Genomic DNA, 18,624 nt, shown 5'->3' on the forward strand with positions numbered 1-18,624 from the left:
GACAACAGAAACAAAAGCCAAGACAACAGTTTTGACTGATAAAGTGACCATATTTATTTTTCCAAATGAAAATTCACAATCCGTCAACAACTTATAATACATCCAACCTAAGACGCTCGAAGCTTTTTTTTCTTCTTTTTTCAAAGCTGTCCGCCTTGAAAGAAAGGCTTTGAGTGGACACATAGCCTAGCAGGTCGCCTGCGGCATCACCACCGACGACGGCGCGAGCACGCTTGTACCCATTGACGAGTCGTTTGCTAAATTAAAGACGTTTGACAGAAATGACCCAAGGGCTCAAGCCGCTAGCTTTTAAGCAGTCCTTGGTGGTGCAAATTAACCTGGCTACTACGGAGCAATAAGTGACTGCGTATTCAACCAAGGGTTGCGTCAGCCATGAACGGGGCTAGCTTTGCTTAGCTCCCCGCGTCGTCGCAGGCTTTAACACAATAACACACCATCGCAGCGGTGGTGATGCCGCAGGTGACCTGCTAGGTTGGATGTATCACAAGCCGCTGCACTTTTCCCTCCTCGTGGAACTTCTGCATTGCATTTATTACAAATAGCAAGCAAACTTTTCCCCTCTGAAACAATCCCCACTGTAGCGTCGCCATCTTTGTTTACATGATCCGCGCTGCTTTCAAGAAACGTACGTGGCGACGTCACAGCCAAGAAAGGGAGCGCTGGATTTGTGTAAAACGCCCTGTTCCTAAACCACACGCTATCAGTTTTACCACAGTACTGGCAAAACGGGAGGAGGCTATAATAAAAACAAGCGCCCTGCATCCAAATCCACCCACACCGGATTTCTTTTAACCAAAAAATGTATTATATATTATCGGAGCTATCAATAACGTTATCGGGTTTATCGGGATGACGTCATAATTGCTGATATCGGCCCGATAATTATCGTGCATCCCTAATAATAATAATAATAATATCGTAAATTTATATAGCGCCTTTCAGGAGACCCAATGCGCTTAACAGGAGGGGGCAGCTAATGGAGGGGAACAGGGAACAACGTAACAACAAAATAATAATCAAAAGGAAAGAAAGAAAGGAAATCAGGCAGTCATTTACAAATTTGGTGAAGAGGTGGGTTTTGAGTTGGGATTTGAAGGAATGCAGGGATGTAGCACTACGGATGTTTGAGGGAAGTGAGTTCCAGAGGGTGGGTGCGGCCACAGAGAAGGCTCTGGGACCAACAGTCTGCATGTTGGTGGTGGGGATGGAGAGGAGACCGGAGTCGGAGGACCGCAGCCTCCGGGGCGGGATGTAGGGATGGAGGAGGTCAGGTACCGGGGGGCAAGGGAGTAGAGGGCTTTGTAGGTGATGAGGAGGATCTTGAAATTGATGCAGGACTTGACTGGAAGCCAGTGGATGAGGGTGGGGGTGATGTGGTGCCAGGACTTGGTGTGGGTGAGAACCCTGGCAGCAGAATTTTGCACATATTGTAACCTGTTCAGGGCATTGCTGGGTAGCCCTATGAGGACAGAGTTTGCATAGTCAAGACGGGAGGTGACGAAAGTGTGAATGAGTTTCTGCTACAGAGTCGGGGAGAGATGGCCGGAGTCTGGAAATGTTCCTGAGATGGAAAAAAGCTGATTTAGTTATTGTTTTTATGTGGGAATGAAATGAGAGGGTGGAGTCCAGTATGACTCCCAGGTTGCGAACTTCTGGGGAAGGGTGGATTAGGCAGCCATCCAACATCCACCGGAGCAGTGACTGCTTGGCCACAACCATGAGCTCAGTCTTCTTGTTATTTAGCTTCAGGAAATTGGATGACATCCAGGCCTTGGTGTTAAGGAGGCAGTTGACGAGGTGCTGTGGGGGAGAGGAGTGGAGGGTGAGGTGATGTAGAGCTGAGTGTCATCAGCGTAGGAGTGGAAATTGAGACCATGTTTCCGGATGATGTGACCAAGGGGGAGCATGTAGATTGTGATTGCGGCACACCTCGGTTGACTGGGGCAAGGGTGGAGGTGGAGTTACAGATGGAGATGAACTATTTTCGGTCAGTGAGGTAGGACTCGAACCAGGTGAGAGCAGTCCCAGTAACACCCAGGTGGTCAGAGAGGTGGTTGAGGAGAATGGAATGGGAGACCGTGTCAAAGGCCGCAGATAGATCCAGGAGGATGAGGAGGCTTATGTGACCGGAATCGGTGGCAATGAGAAGGTCGTTGGTGAGGGCTGTCTCGGTGCTGTGATGTTTCCTGAAGCCAGATTTGAAAGGGTTCATAGAGCTCATGGTTGGACAGGTGTTGGTGCAGTTGGGCAGCCACTGCTCTTTCCAGGATCTTGCTTATGAGGGTTTGTACTCTTGAGCACCCTTTCCACCTCCCTAGGGTGAAACTCTAGGTTGGTGCTAGTCGCTGCTTTACACAGGAGATTGGTGGTCAGCTCCTCCCTCTCCTGAGTGAAGGTGTGTGTATCAAACCTGCAGTAGAAGCTGTTCAGGTTATCTGAAAACTCCACACATTCCTCTCTTCTTAAAGGGGAACTCCAACATTTTGGGAAATTAGCTTATTTAACATCTTCCCTGGAGTTAGACAATAAGATACATACCTTTTTTGTCTCTGTGCGTGCATTTTAGCTTTGGGAATAGACGCTCCGTTAGCATAGCTTAGCTTCATCACTGGAAGTGGGGGAGGGTTAGTGCCTTACAGTGTATTGCAAGGTCTGACATTGACCAAACTCGATATGCATGACCTTGGTGGGCTCTAGGTCAACTCCTGAAAAGGGGGTCAATGTCAGACCTTGCAATCAAAAGTTAGGGGTGCACTGAAATTATGGCAAGGGTTATTAGCCCCCTAACTTTTGATTGCAAAGTCTGACATTGACCCCCTTTTCAGGAGTTGACCTAGAGCCCACCAAGGTCATGCATATCAAGTTTGGTCAATGTCAGACCTTGCAATACACTGTAAGGCACTGTAAGGCTCTAACCCTCCCCCACTTCCAGTGATGAAGCTAAGCTATGCTAACGGAGCGTCTATTCCCAAAGCTAAAATGCACGCACAGAGACAAAAAAGGTATGTATCTTCTTGTCTAACTCCAGGGAAGATGTTAAATAAGCTAATTTCCCAAAATGTTGGAGTTCCCCTTTAAATGGGATGGGGGTCTGTTGTTTTGCAGGCTAGCAAGTGGCTTGACACCTTTCCAGGCATCTCTGGCTTTGCCCTCCTGGAAGAGCCTTTCCACCTTCTCCTTGTACTCTCTTTTGGCCTACTTTTAATTTCCTTGTTTAACCTGGCCTGAATCAGTTTAGCCTCAATCCTGTTTCCGTAGGTGACCATTTGATTCTTTTGAAGGGGCTCTTTGGTACGAACGGAGGGAACCGAGTCATACTTGGTGGGAGCCGTGACACATCTCATACAGAGGGTGGAATTCCGAAAACTGCAACATTGTATCATTCTCTTCACTCTCATACAGAGTTTCTTTTGATCCGAAATTGCAACAAGCATGATTAATTTCTCCTTCTGCCTTCTATAACGCGATAAGGATATAAGCATTTGGGGCCAGGATATGGTCGAGGACAGATTACTTGATTAAAGGACTGTCCCTGACGTCTTGTCACTTTAATATAGACCTATATTTTCATTCAAACTTTGGTGGACGCTCGTGTTGGATATCATACATAATTTTTTTTTGATCTTTTCCCCCCTCCATTTTCCTCCGATTTTCTCCCATCCCAATGTTAGTCGTTATGCCAATTCCCATTCCCCTTCCTGGTCGCTGCGCACTTACCCCCCACAGTCGGTCTGGGAGAGTGGAGGCTATCACGTGCTTCCTCCGACACACGTCCAGCCAATCAACCGCTTCTTTTCACCTGGCAGCGCGGATTCTCATTGAGAGGGCGTAGCGTGTGGAAGGATCACACTATCCCACTCAAGTCCTATCCGCGCTTAGCAGGCGCCCCGACCGAACTGTAGGAGTCGCTGTTTACAATGACCCGGACCCACCCCGCCAGCTTCTCCCACCCTCTAATACTGCCAATTGTATTAGTGTGAACGGCCAGCCAAGCTGGTGACAACCCCAGAGCTGTGAGCTGGACTCGAACAGGCGAATCTAGCCGCTCCGGGGTTTGGTGACGAACGCAATCTCCGTTACGTCACCTGACCGCCATCATACATACCGGTACATTTCAACGATTTGAGGCTTTGTTTCCAGGGACTTTGAACTATTTTAAGTTTGAATCTGATCCAAATCGTATCTTTATCTATCATTATCCTAGTCATTATTCCGCTGATGAACCAAATATTCTGATTTAAAAATCAAAGCACAATGAGCCGTGATTTTGAACGGCTCTTGGAAAGGAACGAAGCGAAAAGATCCAGCTCCCTTCAATGAGCCACAATTCCCATCAGATCAGTACTGTTGGATAATCCTGTTTATCAGCCAGTAATCTCTCCTGTGAAGTCTGCGTTGTGTTGTTGATACCTTACTCATCCATTAGATCAGTTGTTCCCAAACTGTGGTGCGCGCACCCCTTGTGGTGCGCGAGCCCCCTCTAGGTGGTGCGTGACATGAAAAGGCTAATGGTGGATTTTATTTTTTTTTAATTAAAAAAAAATTACAATAAAATTTCATAAAAATCTTAGTCAAACCTTTAGTATTATGGATATTAAACATGCTGGCAGAGTACATGCATCCATGTTGTCGTGAACATTTTAATTAAATAAAGAAATTCCCTATCCATAGTCGCCGTGGGAAGTGATAAAATAAAAAATAAGATCTGTGCACGGAGACCAGCAACAATTTTTTTCTAACAGAAACCCATTGGGGGGTGCGTCAGCTAGGTCGGAAGGTGACAGGGGGTGCACGGCCAAAAAAGTTTGGGAACCGCTGCATTAGATAATCCATTAGACTCAGAAGAAAAACGACACACTGGAAATGTGGTACCTTTCCTTGGAACGTTATGTTTATTTCCATAAACATACTCTGTACAAGATTAGGGAAGGATGTCGAGGTTTTTTCAATGTATATAATGTATATATTGGGGGAGATGACGGCATCTAAAAGGGCCAGGTCAGAGAGGTAGATGTGGTGGTGGAGGCGGTGAGAGAGAGTCAATGTGTTTAGCAGCAGACTAAGATAGAGCCCAGGGCATGCCGAGGTCGGTTCAGCACATAACAACTGATAAGGACTGCGAGCAGGCAGAATGGTCAGAGAGAGAGTGACGCCACTAGAAACAGACGTTTAAGGGTGAACAGCAGTTGCCATGACAGCGCGTCACATGACAACAAGAAGAGGGGCGGGGCCTGTCATTGATATGCCGAGATGATAATGATGATGATTAATATTATAAATATGAGTTTCCTTCCGGGTGTAAGTTAGATCTAGACACGAAGCTGACGCGAGCGGACGTGGATCAGAGACTTTCATCCCTCCCTCACCCTCTATGCATATATTACATCATTAAATGCAATTTGATACCGATTGATGCCAGATTAAAAATTTTAACTGTACAAGGTCCCAGACGTTATGACTCATCACGCGTGGTTGACCATGCTAGCCTGTAATAATCCCCCCCAGAAAAATCTACTTTGCATTTGATATATTGCAAATATATGCCATCAGACACACACACTGGCATTTAAAGGGTTAGAATTATAAAATCAATATGTGGTGTTATGATCAGGGCTGAAGTTTAATAAAAGATTGTATTTTTTCAATCTGACATTACAAAAAAACAGAAGATCCATCAAAATCAGTGTTGTTGCTAATCATACATATGCTAGCCTGTTTTTTAACAATAATTTGTGATGCCTTCACAAACACTGGCATTTAAAGGGTACAAATTAAAAAAATCCTGCACCAGAATGCAGGAAATGAAGTTGTTGTAACAAAAAAAATCCTGGTGGAGGACCCGCAAGACCCCCTGCTTAAAAAGTGGCCTGACTGGGGCAAAATTTCACACTATATTTCCTGGCCTGAATGATTTCCCCAGTCCGGCCCTGGTTAAAAACCTCCAATGCTTATTAGTGTGTGTGCGTTTGAACGTTTGCATGTTTCAACCATACATTTCCATTTATAAAAAAAAGAAAATTATATATTTTTTTACCTCCTATAATAGTGGGGGTCGCGGCTCTCTGACACCGTTATTTCGGGGGTCGCGGCCTGAAAAGTTTGGGAACCCCTGGACCAGTGGCGGACTGGCCATCGGGACGTTCGGGACGAATCCCGATGGGCCGGAACCAAAGTGGGCTGGTCCAAAAAATTAAATAAAAAATAAAATAAAATATATAATTTTTTTTTTTTTTTTTTTTGGGGGGGGGGGGGGCAGTGTGTGGGCCACTAATGTGGGCCGGTGTGTGGGCCACTAATGTGGGCCGGTGTGTGGGCCAGTGTGTGGGCCAGTGTGTGGGCCACTAATGTGGGCCAGTGTGTGGGCCGGTGTGTGAGTCGGTGTGTGGGCCACTAATGTGGGCCAGTGTGTGGGCCAGTGTGTGGGCCAGTGTGTGGGCCAGTATGTGGGCCGGTGTGTGGGCCGGTGTGTGGGCCAGTATGTGGGCCAGTGTGTGGGCCACTAATGTGGGCCAGTGTGTGGGCCGGTGTGTGAGTCGGTGTGTGGGCCACTAATGTGGGCCAGTGTGTGGGCCAGTATGTGAGCCGGTGTGTGGGCCAGTGTGTGGGCCGGTGTGTGGGCCAGTGTGTGAGTCGGTGTGTGGGCCACTAATGTGGGCCAGTGTGTGGGCCGGTGTGTGGGCCAGTATGTGGGCCGGTGTGTGGGCCGGTGTGTGGGCCAGTATGTGGGCCATTGTGTGGGCCGGCAATAAAACAATAAACAAGTTGCATAAACTAAATCAGATTAAAAATGATCACAGTTCTGGTTTGCCTTAAGATGCAGTTTAAGATGGGTCTTGAACATGGAGTATGTAGGGCACTCTCTAATCACAACTGGTAGGCTATTCCAGTAGTTACCACCTTTAACAGAGAACACAGTTTTTGCAAAGGTAGTATACCGAAAAGGCACCTTACAGTCCCCTCTACTGATGGCCCTGGTGGTAATGCCAGTGTCTGCTTTCTGTTGGATGAACTCATTCAATGGGGGAGGGGCAAGTCCATGCAGAACCTTGTTGCATGTTATGTTTTTCTAAAACATTACAGTGATGAAATGAAATTGGTTTCCTATCAAATACTTTTATGGCTTTTTTGTAGAGTAATTCTATTGGTGTAAGAGTAGTGACATATGAAAGAGACCAGTTGATAAAACAGTACTCGATGTGTGATAAAATCATTGAATGCAGAAACATCCTTGCAGCATTAACTGGCAGGCAGGGCCTGATCTGCCTGAAGTTTTCGATGTTAAACTTGACTGTTTGTCACTTTCTTCACATGACTTTTTGAAGGTCAATGTAGAGTCCAATGTGACCCCAAGATACTTGAATTAATGGGATCATCCTTATGTTCCCCGGGTCCTATGTTCCCCGGGTCCTATGTTCCCCGCTTGATTGATTAATAGATTGAAATTTTTATTAATTTTTATTATTTTATTAATTATGAATGTCCGCCTTGTTTCGAACTGGTTAAGCTTAGGCCCTCTTTCGAACTGGTTACGGTTAGAGTTTGGAATCAGGGCTGGTGGTCTAAAAATTTCAATCAATCAAAGCGGGGAACATAGAACCCGGGGAACATAGGACCCGGGGAACATAGACATGCTCCCGAATTAATGTACAATGTCCAGCTCCGCCTCTCCCAGAAACACATTAGAGTGAGTGACCTCTACTGGTGACTTTGTGAACATCATAGACACTGTTTTCTTGGTGTTAAGTGAAAGACATGCTTTTGTTTTTGTCTTGAATGAGACATGAGACATCAGTGAATGAGATTCACGTTTCCTCCCAACCGCGAGTAGGCCTAGAAGCGCAGAAATGGAGAACGCAAAAAAAAAAAAGTGGAGCTGAAAAAGCTAGAATAAAAAAACAAAAATTGCTAGTAAAAGACGCAGAACAATGTTCTAAAATTACAGACATGTTTAGTAGAGGAAGGGCTCTCGTTAGAGTAGCTGCTGCTGCTAATAATGATGAAGTTCAAGTGGAAGGAACCAACAGTAACATGACAGGTGCGTGCAGTAGCCTAGTGCATATTCTACTGTTGGTGTCTGCTGGTTCATGAGGGCTAGCTAGCCTATACTAGCTCTTGCAGTGATTTCAGTCATTCTATTACAAGACAATGTGCTTTCCGTATTCCTGATTCCTTACAGCACGTGGACATAAATAGTCGTGACTCGTGAAGTTTTTTCTCTGACTAAAAGTTTAGTTAGCAATGTTAGGACTAGTGCCCACCACAGCATCAGAAGCTAAAGTGCTAACCTAGAGAGCCAATCAGAACCTAGGACGGGCTGCAAATTAATCGGCTACTAATATTATAATAGTAAATACTAAAATAAAATACTATTATGTTCCCTTCCAAATTTTCATGTTGATATAATATTGGTAATCTAATTGATTGAATTGATTAGTTGCCATTTTACATGCTTAAATAAGATGTACCTTAGAATTCCCAACTGTTAGCCATGTTCTCGATATGATTAGTCTCATCTACATGTTTGTAAATAACCACAGCTAACTAGCTTAAGCTAACAACTCGGTCAACTACTACCCCGTAGTTAAACAAATGTGATTGCATATAACAGCTAACTGCTACAGCTAAGTTGGTAGTTAGCCTATTCCATTAATGTTGAATGTATTTATGAAGGTTGTTGATGGTGGTTGGCGCTGAATAGCAGACATGATTCCGTCAGTCTGCCACAGGGCAGCTGTGTTTGAGAGAGAGAGAGAGAGAGAGAGAGAGAGAGAGAGAGAGAGAGAGAGAGAGAGAGAGAGAGAGAGAGAGAGAGAGAGAGAGAGAGAGAGAGAGAGAGAGAGAGAGAGAGAGAGAGAGAGAGAGAGAGAGAGAGAGAGAGAGAGAGAGAGAGAGAGAGAGAGAGAGACTCTCAGACAATGGGTGTCTGGGAGGAAGTGGGGGGTCTTTCGATGTTGATTAAACGGCAAGCAACTAATGTCATGAGTGCCAAATTAAAGGACAATAAATCCAATCTAACTGAAATTGTGTAGCACAGACCTTTCTATGGATCAAAACCTCAATATTATTATGGTGTAGTTAATACTTCATGTATCCTTAATCCCTAGGCTAATGAGGCACTAAGATGTTAGTAAAAAGTAAAAAGCCAAAGTAACGGTGTGTGTGTGTGTGTGCACTGTGCACGAGTGCACATCTAGGGGCGGGGTGTAGATTTGGTCTCCCTGATGTTGACTCCTTAGCCACAGCCTTGGGTTGTTTAATACTGGACAAGTGTTTCATAACGGCCGTTGTGTGGGCCGGTTTCGGGGCCGGTGCGTGGGCCGGTGCGTCTGAATGTCCCGGGCTGAATTTGTGTCCCAGTCCGCCACTGCCCTGGACTAGAGCAGACATTTGAGCCATCAAAGAAATGTCGCAAAAGTGGTTACCTGTGTAGAACTGGTTTATTTTTTAGAAAATAAAAAATATATACTGGATTACTATTACGACTACTACCACTGCCAATACTACTGATACATCTCTATTGGCAAACTTTAAATAAAAAAAAATATATATATATAAAAAAAAAAAAATTGGTTCATTATACAACTGTGGCGGGACTAATTAGGGCCGCCACAGTGTAGGTAATTAATGGGAAACACTGTACCTGGAGGTGTGAGAGAGATACCTGGAGGTTAGAGAGAGAGAGAGAGACCTGGAGGTGAGAGATACCTGGAGGTTCGAGAGAGAGAGATACCTGGAGGTTAGAGAGAGAGAAGGGGATATCTGGAGGTTCGAGAGAGAGAGATACCTGGAGGTTAGAGAGAGAGAAGGGGATATCTGGAGGTTAGAGAGATGGAGAGATACCTGGGGGTGAGAGAGATACCTGGAGGTTCGAGAGAGAGAGATACCTGGAGGTTAGAGAGAGAGAAGGGGATATCTGGAGGTTAGAGAGAGAGAGAGATACCTGGAGGTGAGAGAGAGATACCTGGAGGTTAGAGAGAGAGATACCTGGAGGTTAGAGAGAGATATTTTATTCATTTTCTTTGTCCCTCTCCAACCCCTCTCCCACCTTCCTCTTCCCTGTGAACAGTTCAGTGTTTGTTTATTTCAAAGAAGAAAAAAGAATGGTTTTGAAAATGTTCAGGTTTTTTTTCTTAAGGCGCAATCACATTTCTGATTTACATTATGTACACATTGAAAAACAAGTCGGATCTCACAGTACCTTCCTTTTTAATGAAGACTGGAGAGACTGGGAGAACATGCAAACTCCTCACAGAAAGGCCCGGGAGATATCAAACCCAGGACCTTCTTGCTGTGAGTGTTAACACTTTGAATGCCGTTCACGTAGATCTACGGTTCTGTCATCCGATCGTTGAGTGCCGGAAACGTAGATCTACGTTTCTGTCACGGTATTTATTTTATTATCTACCGGTATATCCATTCATAATTCAGCGGGACACCTTGTGCATACTGTGTGTCTAAGCTGGTAGACTGTATTATACCGCCCTCTAACGCCTTCGGCCAGTAATGCACCCGGTTAGAAATGGGTTCGTTTATTTTCTATACCGAGCTGCGGCATGGGGGCGGGTCCTAAACACTCCGGCAAAACACACGCTTATAGGGATGGCTTGGACAACTGACCCCGCCCGCCCGCTGAAGAGCAATGCCCAATAACGTCGGAGGGACGATCGCTGTGGATAACTGGAATGGCAATGAGATTATTGGATTCTTTTTTTTGCATTACTTCAGAGACCAGCTTGCGTTGATCTGATATTTATTTCTACTGCGATTGAAGCTATAATATGTGTTTGTGTCTGGCTGTTCTGCCGCTGGGATGCGGGGGGGGGGGGGGGGGGGTGCGCGCCGGTCTAAACCACATTGCATGCATGCACCACAAAGGATAATAGTGATGATCTAGCGTTGATTTCAGGAAGATCCGATAATCAGGTTACACAAAAACACTGTTTTCGTGTCTTTTCCCTGGAATTGCTCAGAAGCGGCCGGACTATGTTCATATTCAAAACGGTATCAAACGGAAATGTTAGGATGAAAAAAGAATCTGGGGGAGCTCCCGTAGCTCACCGCATATCTCGGCGCTATTTCTGCGTTGGGGAAAACCGTGCTCGTCACGGATCTGGGGGACACGAGTTCGATTCCCGGACCCACCGTCATTTCTCAGAATGTCTTCCCCTGCTCTACATCCCATTTCAACCTGTTTGTCGGTCATGCTTGACCAGAAAAGCGATAAACGCTAAAAAAAAAAAAAATCTGTTTTTTGCACGTTGACCAGAAGTAGCTCAATGAGACTCGACAGCGTTATTAGACCCATAGCGATACTATACAATATAGGTTTAGTTCTACAAACTACAACTACGTTTACATGGGTTTAATGGGCGGCACGGAAGTGCGTGGCACTCAATGTGTTAAAGGGGACATGTCTTGCTATTTCACTATTTGGGCAACTTTACACAATTCCTGTGAGTCTATGGAACGCATCTGTAAAGTTTTTTTTCAAAATAATTCATCGTTTTGTATTTCTAATCAAGTACTCTAAAGCAGCATTTTCCACTTCAAGATTTCAAGCTGTTTTGGGCTGGGCTCCGCCCATAAGCGCTTTGAGTGACAGTCACCCACAGTCAGACAGAGGCAGACAGAGAGAGATTGAGGGGGATACTAATTAATTTCGCCACGGGGGGCATAATCCCACGGGACAATGCATTGGTAACTTGTTTCAGATGACAATATATACCCCTGTGAATATTATTGCACGGATCGGAATACGGGCGCGCGCGTGGAAGTCAAAGATATTTTGACAGTGATATGCGAGTGGAGAAGCCCCATCCCTGCGGTCGGGAGGTTGTGTGTATGTGTTTCGAGAAGCTCCTGTCCCTCCCTCTCTATCTCTCTCTATCTCTCTATCCCTCTCTATCTCTCTCGCTCGCTCGTTCTCTGCCTCTCTCTGTCGGCACCCGCTTGAGGAAGTGTATTTCCACTCGCTCTGTTGTTGAGTGAATGTTTGCGCTACAACCATAGAGGGGCGTTACTGCAGATCAGTTCCTTGCTACATAGGACAGCGAGTCAAATCAGAATAGCTTAGTTCACTGGGGGAGGAGATTGTCTCAACTGAATTGGAGCAATCCGCCAAAATGAGAATTAGAGACACAGACCCCATTGATACAAACCCCATTGCTAGGAAACAATGCTAAACACTGGAAAAGGCAATTTATAAGACACAGGACCTTTTAAATAACCACTGCTCCACCGTGCCGCTGATAACTATATGGTCCTTTTCCAAGTAGCACCAGTCCCCATCTGAACAGGTTTATCACTTGAACTCAAGTTTAAACGGAATACTTTTACCTGCCGTTATGAATAGGACACCATGGTGAAAGTTGACTAGTGGCAAGAAGGCATTATTCGGTTGCATATTGCTCTACAACAGTTGAATTGGACTCTCTTTTTTTTGTATGTTAAAATGAATTTCCTACCACAAGACATCCGTGCAATAGACAATCTCCCCACCTTTGTTTCCCGTCTCAAAACACATGTTTATTCTGGCATATTCACTTTAATTTTAAGTTTATTATAACTGCTCCTCTATGTGTAACTCTGTAATATTGTGTTTTTACTTTGTGTAATTGTATTTGTTTTAACCCTTGGGTGCTTTGAAAGGGGCCTTTAAATAAAATGCATTATTATTATTATTATTATTTATTATTATTTAAATAGTTTTGTGTGCGCCCATGCAGGATTTTTGCGAGACTAGACACTGAGACAGCATCTAGCTTGCTTTTGTTCCTGGAAATACACTAGCTTGCATGTTGGATTATCTCATGTTCACTATGAAGTAAAAACAAAACCATACATTAACTATATTCAAATAGTTCCCAGTGACTATCAAAGAGCAATTCTGACTCATCCCCAGTATTCATAATGGCATATCTATACTCTCATGAAAGGGCTACACGGAGATGCACCCCACTGTATGTACTCTGTATATATGTACTGTATGTCCTTCAGGTGTTTGGAGTATGAGCCCTATGAATTATTATCATAAGTTACTACATGCATCCATCATAATCGCCTCCTATGTTTGTTTGTATCTGCAGTTAACAGATCCAGCTCCTGTACCGGGTTCCCTCATATGCGACCACATGGAACGCTGGAAAAAGATGAGGCAAAAGTATGTTTACTTAAAATATTGGTAATAAATCACGATATATATATTTTGTATATTATATTTTCTTTTATATCGTGACTTAACTCATTCAGCGCCGGGGATTAGTCGGGCCATGTGGTTGCATTGCCACACGTTAAAATATAGGACTGAGTCACCTTGTTTGTAGAGCTAAATCTATATTTTATATTATAGCTATGGATACAATACCATGGTCATTTGACAGTAACTATCTTCCATTCAAGATGCAAAAAAGAAATGTTTCCATCCATACATTCCCGTTTTATACCGTGGTGAATATAAGTATGGTTTTAGAGCGGTCTAGGGTAATTCATAAAATGCTGAAACGTTGCCATTTCTTCCCTGTATACGCTATTATCCCGAAATCAAATCTAGATCATAGCTATTATGTTCCATCATGAATGCATGGAAGGGGGGGGGGGTCGTTTCTGATTATTTGATTGTCAGTAACGGCATTCGCATTGAACACTAAAAACGGTTATCAGCCCGATCGGTATGAAAGCATTGTAGGATCAAGCAAAAATGTACGTCAAATCGCCCTTACCTGTGGCCGGGAGTAGGGATGTCCCGATCCGATCACGTGATCGGGATCGGCGGCCGATCACGTGATTTTCAGAAGATCGGGATAAAAAAATAAATAAAAATCAACAAACATGACCATGTTCACGTCTTAAACTCATACTGAGGCCTTAGTTTTGGTTTTAAATTGCATATCATCATTCATTTATTTATTGTCACACAGAGCAGAATAATTTTGCCAAAACAAACGCATTTCCTTTGATTTAATTATACATCAAATGATTTATGTCAAGGATGAGGGACATCCACTAGTTGCAGAACTTGCAGTCACCTGATTTTTACAGACTATGGCGCCATTGCTCATGAAGCAGCAGGTTGGAGGCAGAGTTTTTAGATTACTCCGGTTGCAATGCCTCGCTTGAATGAAGTTAACTTTTCACCTGGATAACGTCAACATTCAGGGTGAATGTAATGTGAGAAATTGGGATGGGAGAAAAAAATCTGATAATATTCCAATTGTGTAATTGCCATCTGGTATATCCAATGTCCATTTAGTCTACGGCATAATTCACCACAACATATGGATCGGATATATTTGACGCGCTTCGATGGAACCGGGAGAACCACTCCCCTCGCCCGACAAGGAAAAGTGAAACCGGAGAACTGGGGCCGTCCCACAGAGAAAGATACAAGGGTAGAAAGGGTGCCCGATACTGCCGTCTAGCGTGATGCGGCCGGTATTGTACTTTTACATTCTCATGAGGATTCCCCATGTTAAACCCGAGTCCATGCGCCTGTAATGAATAGAAATATCGAATAAAGGGGCGGCTAAGTGGCGCAGTGGGCAAGGCACTCGCCACTAACGCAGGATATGCTGGGTTCGAGCCCAGCTCTCGGCATTGCTTCCGGCTTGGCTGGTCGTTCATACTAATACAATTGGCAGTATTAGGAGGTGGGAAAGCCGGTGGGTGGGGATCGGGCGTTGTGGACAGCGACTCCTACAGGTCGGTTGGTGCACCTGTACAGCAGAATCAGGAAGCAACGGGGGCAGCGTGAGCCTCCCACGCGTTACTCCTCGCCACTGAGAGATCGCGCTGTACAAGTGAAAAGATGCGACGGCTGCCTCCTCGTGTACCGGAGGGGACACGTGATGCAAGGCTTGGTCCACATTGCAGCCGACCAGTGGGAGGCATGGTCTAACAACGTTCGAGACAGGGGAGGGTAGAATTGGATAATACGAAATTGGGATGGGAGAAAAATAGAAAATGGGGAGAAAAAAATTATATATATCGAATAAAAGAAATAGCGATCAAATAACTAGTATACTCGTTGTTGTTGTTCAACGATTGGCTGCCAATAACGAGTATACTCGCTGTTGGCGGGGAATGCTGAATATTTTGCACCTAATCTCACACAAAATCCCCCAAAATCTGTTTTGCACACATTGATTTAGTTCGACAGTTATTGAGAATAAATGTGTTTTTAAAAATATGGCTACCAATGATGTCATCTGGGACTTTCATTTAATTTCACCTGTATATATATTTTTTATTATTAAGACATGCGAGTTTACCCCGCGATCGTGATTAGAAAAAAAGTCTACGGTCGTAGGAGTCCCGAAACTATTTTAAATATGTTTGAGAAATCTATCCATTTTTCCCTCAACGTTCTGAAATGTGATAAAAGTAGATTAGGGTGTTGCCTGCTTTTTTAAGAGTGATGCGTTGTGGGATATATGCCCTTCTCCAACTTAAAACTAACGTTATTTGAGCGAACATTTAACGTTATTATAACACTATTTTAACGTTAGTGAATTTGAATGCACATACATAGCTAGTTAAATATCACAACTTGTGTCATCATTGTTCATCATTGGGGGAAACTAGCCAATAGCTAGCCTATAGCTAACATTATAGATAGCTAGCCTACCTTCAGAGTAGTTATTTGCAAACAAAGCTAACGTTATCCAGTTGACATTACAGATCATAATCGCTATAATAACGTTAACGAAGTGAGAGTAGGGATTAGGGAAACGTTGATGTAGTCAAGAGTGTAGCGGGAACGGTAGAGAGAGGCAGCACTTAATTAGCGTGTAGCGTTAGTCAATAACAATATCGCAACTTGTTATTTCATTGTTCATGGGGGAAAACTAGCTAACGTTATAGATAGCGAACGTTTACTAACGTTTGCAAACAAAGCTAACATTATTCAGTTGACATTACAGATCATAATAGCTATAATAACGTTAACGAAGTGAGCGTAGGGATTAGGGAAACGTTAATGTAGTCCTGAGTGTAGCGGGGACGGTAGAGAGAGGCAGCACTTAATTTCCGTGTAACGTTAGTCAATAACATTAAGAATAGAAAGCGGCAAACAGAAATAAATGCCCAGTCCTTGAGAGAACGGTTTCCTGGTCTACTGTCACTACCTTACAGATGGAATTACCCCGAAGTCCGGCTAGTTATAACAAGCACGTTACATGACCGGCACTTCCTGATTTCATCTGAGTTGTAAACTGTATGGAAACGTGAAGTTAGCTCATGCTACTGGAAAACGGACGCACGAGGCAATCTCGTCATTAAATGAACTGAGTTAAAAATGATGACTCCCTTTTTTTTTTACCACGGTTGTCGCGGTTGTCTGTTCTCCATCCGCGAGTGCCTTGACACACCGCAGGATTGCGGTGATGCGGTTACCGCGACAGCCCTACTTTCAATCCTTGTTACAGGTCAATGATTTCTCCTTATGTAAAGTAGTCCTTGTGGATATTGTGATATTTATTTTCCCCATATATCCTAACCCTACTTACGCATGCATGTTTAAAAGAGGATAATGTGCTACAAAAATGTTGACATAATCCTTATTTATTTGATCCAAAGCGATTATTTAAGTAGTTTTGGGGTAAAACATTCAGCCAAATGCCTAAATGTAATTTCTCTTGTTTCAGATGGAAGGAGTCCTCCAACAAGAACCAGTTACGATACAGTGAAAGCATCAAGATCCTTAAGGAGATGAAGGAAATGTATGACCGCTAGATGGGTACTTTTTCGGCATTTCACAACGGGAAATGAAGCCGCGGGGTAGCAGGCTACATTGGAACACACTTGCCATCTGCCGAACACATGCAGAGAGTGTGGGACACTTGATGTTTTGATATTGTAGGAAATGTGAAGTGTAAACTGCATTCTAGTCGTATATACATCCTCTGAATGCTCTGGGTGTCTAGTTTGTGGTCACAATATGTATTTATACAGTGAGGTCAAGTTAAAACATAAATAAATAGATGATCTCACAATAATAATGGATTGGATTTATATAGCGCTCTTCGTGACACCCCAGTGACCCCAGAGCGCTTACAGAGTCCATTATTCGTTCATACCGGTGGTGGTAAGCTACAATTGCAGCTAGAGCTGCCCTGAGGCAGACTCACGGAAGCGTGGCGAATAATCATCGCCCCTCCGACCACCACCAACATTCATTCACATGCATACACATTCATACGAGGCAAGTAGGTTAAGTGTCTTGCCCAAGGACGCAACGGCAGTGGAATGGACATGGGCTTGAGCGGGATTCGAACCACCAACCCTTTGATCATTGGACGACCCGCTCTACCCCTGAGCCACGCCGCCCCACAATGAGTCAAGAATCAGAACATTGTAACAGTGACTTAGCCAGCACCCTATAGAAATGTATTTTTCAGTTGTGCAGGGGTAAATCCTAGTAAACTCTTTACTGAACATACAAGTACATTTTGATAGGATGGATAAAAGTATGGAATTTCATTTGTGACTAGATAGGTTTGGAAAAGTAAGTAAGTACTGTAGATACACATGAATACTTCAATACTATATATTTGTTTCTCCATTTTCATAAACTTTTCTTTTGTAGTCACAAATAAATCACTTGGGTCAATCCATCTTACTTTACACATACAATCACTCCCTCTGTCCCAACAACATGCCAAACATTTTCTGGAATGGTGAGTGATTCTACATGGTGTGGTAGGGGAATAAAGATTACTTTTTGAATATACCGTAATTCCTCTAATAGTAACCCCGGCTTGTATTTGTTTCGACTGTAGCGGATACCAGGCTTGTATTAGGAGGAGGCATGTATAAGAGAGAGGCCTATATTTCTAATTTTCAAACAGATCATAATGAATAAATCAACATTTTGTGTCAGTTTGAACCCAGTAAAATGTACTGGGTTCATTTATTGAAACCAAGTACTGTATGAAATACGGTAGTAAACAGTGCAATTACAGGTGGTCAAAAAAGTTAAATAAAGTAAAATAGTGCAATCACAATACTGGTATAATAATAATAACTTCGTTTTATACAATTCTGAGGTAGGCTTACTCTCTTGGTAAACATTAACACCATACCATTATATGGTATTTACTGCACAGCCAGGCCAGTATATAACAACAATAACAAAATATATTGCCTATGGTAAATCCGTTGAGGGAAATACCGTAATTCCTCGAATATACATGAAACCCGGCTTGTATTAGGAGGCCGGCTTATAATTGCTTAGCTCAACAGCGCACCCGGTCATTAATAGAGACCCGGTTTTTAATTGAATACCGGTTACTATTAGAGGAATTACGGTAATCTAGAAGATTAATGGCTATAGAATGTAGATGGGGGGGGGGGGGGGGGGGGGGATACAATAAAATAAACAATGAAAATGCGACTAAGCAGTTTTTTTTTATTATTTAATTGTAGGTCATACATCTTGGACAGAATCATCAAAGGTAGGGCTTGAAATTAGCAAAATGAAACATTGGGAATTTACATTTCAGTTCTACTTCACTCCAAAACATAACACATCATGAACAGTAACAATGCATTCAGATAAGATACAATTATTGTCTGTTCATGTGAAAATGTGTCTTTCATCACATGCTC

At 43.6% G+C, this 18,624-nt stretch overlaps 1 protein-coding gene across 1 annotated transcript in view; it reads left to right on the top strand.

Annotated features, from left to right (window-relative positions):
• lin37 (lin-37 DREAM MuvB core complex component) overlaps positions 1 to 18,341 on the top strand; it is a 68,354-nt gene extending 50,013 nt beyond the window's left edge. The window contains exons 9-10 of the mRNA XM_084337038.1: positions 13,107 to 13,180; positions 16,662 to 18,341. Of these exons, the coding sequence (XP_084193164.1) occupies positions 13,107 to 13,180; positions 16,662 to 16,749 (162 nt within the window). The 3' untranslated portion in view covers positions 16,750 to 18,341. The remainder of the gene's footprint in view (positions 1 to 13,106; positions 13,181 to 16,661) is intronic.
• The last annotated feature ends 283 nt before the right edge of the window (positions 18,342 to 18,624 follow it).

The sequence above is a fragment of the Notolepis coatsorum genome, assembly GCF_963971535.1.
Source record: "Notolepis coatsorum genome assembly, chromosome: 19".
Lineage (NCBI taxonomy): Eukaryota > Metazoa > Chordata > Actinopteri > Aulopiformes > Paralepididae > Notolepis > Notolepis coatsorum.